Genomic DNA, 7703 nt, shown 5'->3' with positions numbered 1-7703 from the left:
GCTAAATGTTGAAAGTTAACCACATTAACTCAGTCGCTCACTTCTTTTTTGGCAGGGTATGAGTTAATGCTGGCATTTAGTTTTAATTTTTATTTTGTATCTTTACATCAGGGGTCTTCAACATGTTCAGGCCAAGGACCCCTTAGTTGAGAGAGAGATGAAGCAGGGAGGGACCCCCACAACCTTTTCATTGTTTGACAACACAATCATCAGTGTATTTTGGATTCATGTCAATTTGTGTTCTCAGATATTTAACCACTTGAACCATCATTGCCTAATTAACTTGACCTTTTACTCTGTTCTTAGTCTGCTCTTTTTCCCCTCTACACCAAACGTTGTGAGCTTGTAGATCTGCTATTTTTGGCTACAGTTCTTAGAATATGGACACTAGGGTTATGAAAAGGATTGGAAGAGTTGGAGGACCCCCTGTAGTAACTCTGAGGACCCCCTTTTTAAACACAGCAAAAACAGCAGATCTACTGTTTTATTTGGGGGGTTTTTTTGCTACTTGTCGGCTAACTAAGTACTGCATATGCTGTAGGTCTTAAGTGGTTAAACGTGTCTTATCTAATGCGCGACATCATTAACTCTAAGTGAATATAAATGTCTGGCGCTTTAACAATCACGCTTCAGAGTACAGCACGTTCTCAAATTATGCTCCAGGAAAAAAAAACATTGTTGTGCTTTGTCTGCCTGCCAGCAATTGTGCGTGTGTGTTTGCGTGTGTGTGTGTGTGTGTGTCCTTTGCTGAATGTGAAATGAATGGAAATACATACTTTTCAATCATGCGCCCTTCCATGCACTCGCATGCTCGTGCCCACACTCACACACAAACACGCGCGCGCGCATACACACACACACACACACACACACACACACACACACACACAAACCATTACAGCCTATCAGTGTTCTAACACAGTAACAGCAGGGATGTGGATAATTGATGTGTTTTTCTATTCAGGCAAAAAGAAAAACAACACTGGTGCTGATGGGATGATGAGAAAGAGGGGTGGGGGGTGGGGGGGGGGGTGGAGAGATAGATGGAGAGAGAGAGACCGGAAGAGAGGAGGAGGAGGAGGGGGAGGAAGAGAGTAACCTCGCGTCACCAGGCTTTCTCGGGGGAAAGCCTGGTGTTCGTTTACAACGGGTCGTTTGATCCGGTCTAGGCGGAAACCACAAGCAGAAGAAGCGGTGTCGCTTTGTTTTGTTTCCCCCCGTTTGTTTCCCCAATCCCTATTAAAATGCTCGAGTGGCCTAGTGTAGTCTTGCCAGTCGGACTAAAAGATGCATATACCGAACAAATTTTCCAAAAGCAAAACTATGCCACATCAAGGTGTTTATTAGGTAGGCCCTAGTCTGGTAGGATTCACCTTGAAACATGGGCTGCATATTGTGTAGTGTTTTTGGTTGGTTTCTGTTCTGGATGTTTTGAAGGTTTGCACAGGGCTCTACTTCCTGTATTGACCCAGCTCAGATTCTGAGCCTGGGACAACTTCCTGCCCAGGAATATCATAGTTTTAGCCCAGAGGTTCTTCTCGCCCCCCTAGTGGCGAGAAAAAGAACCTCTGGGAACTCAGATTGGGTAGGCCCTAAAAGTATTTCCTTGAATGCAGGGGAATATTATGGGTTAAAACTGAATCCGGTTTGATAGTTCCGGCCAAAGTGTAGTCCGTAATCTCCATATAGGACTACAACATGACTTAAAGTGGTTTCCACTCCCGACCGGATCAAACCCCGAAAAGTGAAGGAAGAGAGAGAGCAAAAGTCCCTGTCAGGCAGAAAGAAACCTTGTATCTCCAAGTTTCAAATTTGTATGTTTTTTTATCATAAAGTGAAGCCCTGCTTCATCATACAAAGACTGTCGCACAAGACCAGTGAAAATAGCAGATCTGCAAGCACACAACGCCTTGCACCGCGAGGTGTTGTGTGCTTGTACATCGGCTATTTTCACTAGTTTTAATCATTTTTAAACTGACAAATGCAAAATGATCGGTTTTGGGCACACTAGTGAATTCCACCTGACATCAACGAAAAGCTAAAGTGAGGATTCTTGCGGCGGCATACTAAGCCTAATTTATAAACCATCACGGGAGAGGGTTGTCGGAACTTGTCGCTTGCCAAAAAAGAACTGACCTTCAAGCTAACACCACATCGTGATTGTAGTCAGATCGGGAGTGCTACGGAGTGTAAATGTGTCTTCCGCATGCAAATATTTCCATTAATGGCTTGTCTAACGTTTATATTTTTGGATTGTGTCCTAATGGTTGTGTTTAATGTTTGATAGAACGAGGCTTTTCTCCATTATGGCACAAAGCCTGGTCTAGTTGTGATGTTATCGCCCCTAAGACGATGAATTTAAATCGTTTATTACGCGCCACATGCAGGGGTCATCACCATGTTGGCTCGTTTTGTCAAAATAAAATTTTCGCCATGGACATACAAAATGAGCAGACAATAATATCACCATAAACACATAAAGACATAACCCTGAATGACCATAACAGGTCTGTACACTCAGAGTTATTGGGGTCCTTGCAAATAAAATGTTTGAGGACCAATTAGTACTAGTGGACATGGTGTAATGTGCCATAGTTAATCAGTGTCATACATATTCTGAAGAAAACCTGGAGACTTGAAATTCAGTAATTGGGTATTATGATCAAAATAAGAACATTATAATGGATTGAGTCTACACAAGAATGCTACGAATGGCACTATAGGTGTCACATGGACGGACCGCATCACAAGGCAAAGTCAAAGAGAGAAGGATGAGGCTGGCAGGGTACTGTGTCAGTCAGGCACCCAGAACTAGAGGCAAGCACACTGACACTATGGGGCAAAGCCAGGAAAGGCACAACACTGTAGCTGAGCTCAAACCCTGATCATGAAGTTGGATAGGAGAGTGTGGTGGGCAGCGATCCTTAGGTGGTATTGGCTAGACCAGTGGTTCTCAAACTTTGACATTTGAAGGTCTCCCCTTAACTTTGACTGTGTACTAATGGAACCAAATGGGCCTGTTAGCGTCTAGCCTCGCGTAGCCAGGCTTACTCATCTGCGAAGAGAAAAGCCTGGTGACAATGTTCAACTTCCGCCGCGAGAATTTCACCGGCAGACTAAAACGCATGACGTAACTTCTGTTAAACACAGCACTTCTGCCACTTCCGCTAGAACCAACCGGAAGTCATATTGTGGCCAGGGTGGTTAGCGTCCATTGTACACTGTCAAAGTTATAGACTTGCAAGGGTCAATTAGGCCCCCATAAAGGAACCTAGACAATCCCTGAAATCCACTTTGAGAACCACTGGGCTAGACCACACTCTCATTGCATCGCATTGCATATAAAGCTGCATAAAACCAAATATTTGCCAAGGTCAAGGCCAAGTCTTTCCCTCGGACATATTGAGGACCCTTGGTCACATGACACGTTTCAGTTGAAGCTGTCCTTTTTGTCTAGCGCCAATTGTCTGAAAAGGATTGTGTGAGAAATTCACACACAGAAAAGCCAAGCTAATGGTTGGCTTGGTAATTCAATGTAATCTCTATGCAAACCAGCTTTTAAAATTTCCAAGCTGGAAAGAAAGCTTGGAAATGTATATAGCTGGTTTGCACAGAGATTACATTGAATTACCAAGCCAACCATTTAGCTTGTCTTCTCTCATTGTAGTCTGTGGCCCCAGGGCAATAAAAGGACCGTTTGGTTCAGATTCTCGCAAATTCGCCAAATTTGGCACAGATGTTGTCCATAACATACTTAATCATTTTAAGATGGGTGCCAAGATGGGCACCCCATGGTACTGCCATAATTGAGCAATGCAATTGGTGTCCCATTAACATTACATTACAGGGTAAAAAAGCAAAAAAATAATCTGCTTTAAGTAGCATAACTGGTCAAACTAGGGGGTTTTCATGATTCTGAATCCATTGCAAACACCCGTTTTGCCTAAAAAAACATTCATTGTGCTAAAACGGCCACCATGAAAGTGTTAAAAGTGATGACTCATCACTTTTCATCACTAAACCATAGTCTTGTAGGGCAGTTTTTTAGCCCAAGGAATGTTTTTTTTTGTGCAAAACGGATGCTTGCAATGGATTCAGAATCATGAAAACCCCCTAGTTTGACCAGTTATATGCTACTTAAAGCAGATTTTTTTTTTTTTGCTTTTTTCCCCTGTAATGTAAAGTTAATGGGACACCAATTGCATTGCTCAATTATGGCAGTACCATGGGGTGCCCATCTTGGCACCCATCTTAAAAATGATTAAGTATGTTATGGACAACATCTGTGCCAAATTTGGCGAATTTGCGAGAATCTGAACCAAAATATCCCTGGGGCCACAGACTATTGTGAATGCAGCATAAGCCTTTCATTTCACTGCATCGCTCTTTTGTTTTTTTACGCCGCCCTGACATTCATAACCACAACCTAGGCATGTATTTTGGGTGTGCAATACCGTGCATGCATGCATCTCTATGATAACAGTAACCCATTAACCCATACACGGAGATTGAGTTGAGTGTGAGAATTTGAACGCCAGAATTCCTCTTCTGACTCAAACCAACCTCTTGAATAGCTCTTAATGAATCCAAACCGAACTCACATTACCTGTGGTTGGTTATTATTATTACTAATTACTGTATTTCTGAGTGGCATTTTTGGGCCCAAATTCCGAACAAGTAAAGCCCAAACTGAAGGCGCTTAAGTCCAGCATGTCCACCTGGGTCCCATGTGGTTCAGAATAAAGGGAATATCTGCACTCTCTGGTCTGGAATAGTTTCTTTCAAATGCTGAGGAAGGCCACAGGGCGAAACCGGTCCGTTTGCTGGTGAGACTGCTGTTGTGCCTTAATATAAAAGATTAATACAATTTCAAGAAACTACTTCAAAAGAGTGAGGATATTCCCTTTATTCTGATTCTTACTAGAATCTGTACCCAGTAGCCTATATGAAAAGACTTTTTGAATCCTGTAGAGAGCGCACCATCTCCAGGTGGTATTGAACTGGCTAGGAGATTATTGTCCCATGGGGTTCAGGCATGAAATATTAAAACTCCACCCAGCTCACCAGGCCACGTTGCTGACATGCGGAGGTGGAAAAAGTAGGAGTTACATGCTGAGGAAGAAGGCCTGTTGGGCCGAAACGTCCGTGTGTTTGTGGCTGCTGGGGGGAAAGCCTTCAATAAAACAAGAAGAATTCATTCTAAAGTGAGTGCTGGTGTCCTTGTGGAAAAAGGTGGAAAAAGTACTCACATGTTTTACTTAAAAGTATCAATACTGCACTGCAAGACAAGTGCACTCTGTTACAAGTAAGAAGTATGGAATTCAAAATGTACTTGAGTAAAAGTACAAAAGTATTGGTATCAAAATGTAAAAAGTACAAAAAATAAAAGTACCCATTATTTAGAATGTCCCATTTCAAGTTTTCAAATGTATATAAATCTTTTTAAAATAGCAGATCTACAAACTCACTATGCGTCGCAAAGAAACGCATTGTGAGCTTGTAGATCAGCTATTTTCAAATGGCTCAAATGTATAGGGTTGAAGTGGTTACTGTATGTTTTGTAATAACAATCCAAATCTACAAAGCAACTAGTAACTAAAGTTTTAAAACAAAGGTAGTGGGGTAAAAGTACAATATTTGGATCCGAGATGTAGTGGAGTAGAAATCAAAGTATTGGAAATCGGAAACACTCAAGTAAAGTACAAATGCCTGAAAATTGTACTTAAGTACAGTAGTTAAAGGGGAAGACCACCCATTTTCAATATTGAACTATGTCATTAATTAATATACCTTAGAGGAGTTGTGTGGAAATAAAATAAAAAAATCCCCCTCTTCTGTGTTGCCTAGAACTGGAGGATTGATTTTTGGGTTTGTATTCTAAAGTACAATGTGTGATGTCATCAAGTTGTGATCCTCTAAGGTATATTAATGACATAGTTCAATATTGAAAATGGGTGGTCTTCCCATAGAGTATATATAAAATAGAGAGCGGACGAGCCCCGCCCCCACTATCATTTCAATGCAAGTGCTCAGTGGCGTTTTGAAGCAACGGCTACGTGCTAGCATGTAGCTAATCCAGGTGCATTCTGGGGGAAATTGGCCACTATTCGAGACCACAAATGACGTCACGCTGCTCTCCGCTCACAGGAAGGATACCCTGGTAGTGGGGCCAAACCCCCAGAATGCACCTGGATTAGCTACATGCTAGCACGTAGCCGTTGCTTCAAATCTAGCCCTGGGTTCTGGGGGCTTGGGTCTTCCCCTTTAAGTAAATGTAATCATGTCCCTTTCCACCGTTGCTGACATGTGGTGTGCTCTTGTGCCCCCCCTGCTGTACAGGAGGGCCAGGCGGCTGCTGTCCAGGTCCCAGCTGAGGCACGCCTGCCGGCAGCCCTGTGAGCAGATCACCCTGCGCAGGGTCTCCCAGGGCCCGCCGCAGGGGCCGGTCCTGGCCCCCCCGCAGCCACACCCCAGCCTGAGGATGCGAGGCCCCATCGTCATCCATGACTGAGAGCTGACCTGAAGGCCACCACCGGACATGCACCACACCACTCACACTCACACACACACACACACACACACACACACACACACACACACACACACACACACACACACACACATGTACTGTACCAGCGTGTCCCCTATACCTCCCCTACACCAGCGGTTCTCATCCTGTGGGTCAGGACCCCCAGGGAGGTCCCCAAATTATTTTGGGATGTCCCCAGATGATTAACTTTGTGTGCAACATTGTTTTCCTCACCCAACCGTAAACAAACCGACGTAAAGTTTAAGTGTATAGAGGATATATGCACATTTCTAAAGTGGCAATTTAAGGACTTTTTAATAGCTCTAAAATGACCTGGCCAAATTGTCAAACATTAGAGGCAGAAATTGTGAAAATAGACGATCTACATGCTCACAATGCCTTGTGTTACGAGGCATTGTGAGCATGTAGATCTGCTATTTTCACAATGGAACTGTGTTATGCTAAATGTAATTCCTCAACTCTTAGTGCTCATCAGGTCCCCAGTTAGAATATGATTATTTTGGGGGTCGCGGCCTGAAAAGGTAGAGAACCACTGCCCTACACCCCCTCCTGTCATCAATCCCCAGTCCTTTCCCCTGTTCTACATCCCTAGGACGCTTGTTGGAGAGGAGCGCTTGTTTTTGCCGTTCCAGCAGGCCTGAGAGCCGCCGGCTGAGCGTTTGTTCTGTGGCGAGCAGCTGGTGGACAGAATCGTTTATCACGCAAAGAAAAAAACAAGTGCTCCCTTCCCACCTTCACAGTCAATCACAAGCCGAGTCCTCGCCAACCATCCTTGGGAATACAATATTGCCTCCACTAATGGCCCCCCCCCAAAAAAAGATCATTGTGATCTCTCACCCTCGGCCACTCCTAAGGGCCCGTTATACTTGGTTGTACACTAAACATAACCAATCTACAAGCCCACAACGTGTTACAGCATGATGCGTTGTGCAACACCGACGTGCAACCAAGTGTAGATCACCCTCAACTCCTTTTCGTGCTTGGTCTCTCTGGCATGGGGGGAAGTTGACGCAGTGTGTTGCACTATGGAAACATATGACTAACTGGTAGTAGCCTACTGCCTATTTGTACAGCTTTGATTCTCCTGGGACTGTGTGTGTTTGCGTGTGTGCATGAGTGAGTGCTCGTTTGTTTGTTTGTGATGAGAGAGATA

At 43.9% G+C, this 7703-nt stretch overlaps 1 protein-coding gene across 1 annotated transcript in view; it reads left to right on the top strand.

Annotated features, from left to right (window-relative positions):
- Nucleotides 1–6511, top strand: part of mta3 (metastasis associated 1 family, member 3) — a gene marked incomplete at its 3' end in the record, with an annotated part of 55843 nt that extends 49332 nt beyond the window's left edge. Inside the window, exon 13 of the mRNA XM_080747218.1 lies at nucleotides 6340–6511. Coding sequence (XP_080603344.1) covers nucleotides 6340–6511 — 172 coding nt within the window. The remainder of the gene's footprint in view (nucleotides 1–6339) is intronic.
- Between the last annotated feature and the right edge of the window lie 1192 nt (nucleotides 6512–7703).

This window comes from Nannobrachium achirus (genome assembly GCF_963921795.1).
Source record: "Nannobrachium achirus genome assembly, chromosome: 18".
In the NCBI taxonomy this organism is placed as follows: Eukaryota; Metazoa; Chordata; class Actinopteri; order Myctophiformes; family Myctophidae; genus Nannobrachium; species Nannobrachium achirus.
This window is presented reverse-complemented; position numbering and strand designations above follow the sequence as displayed.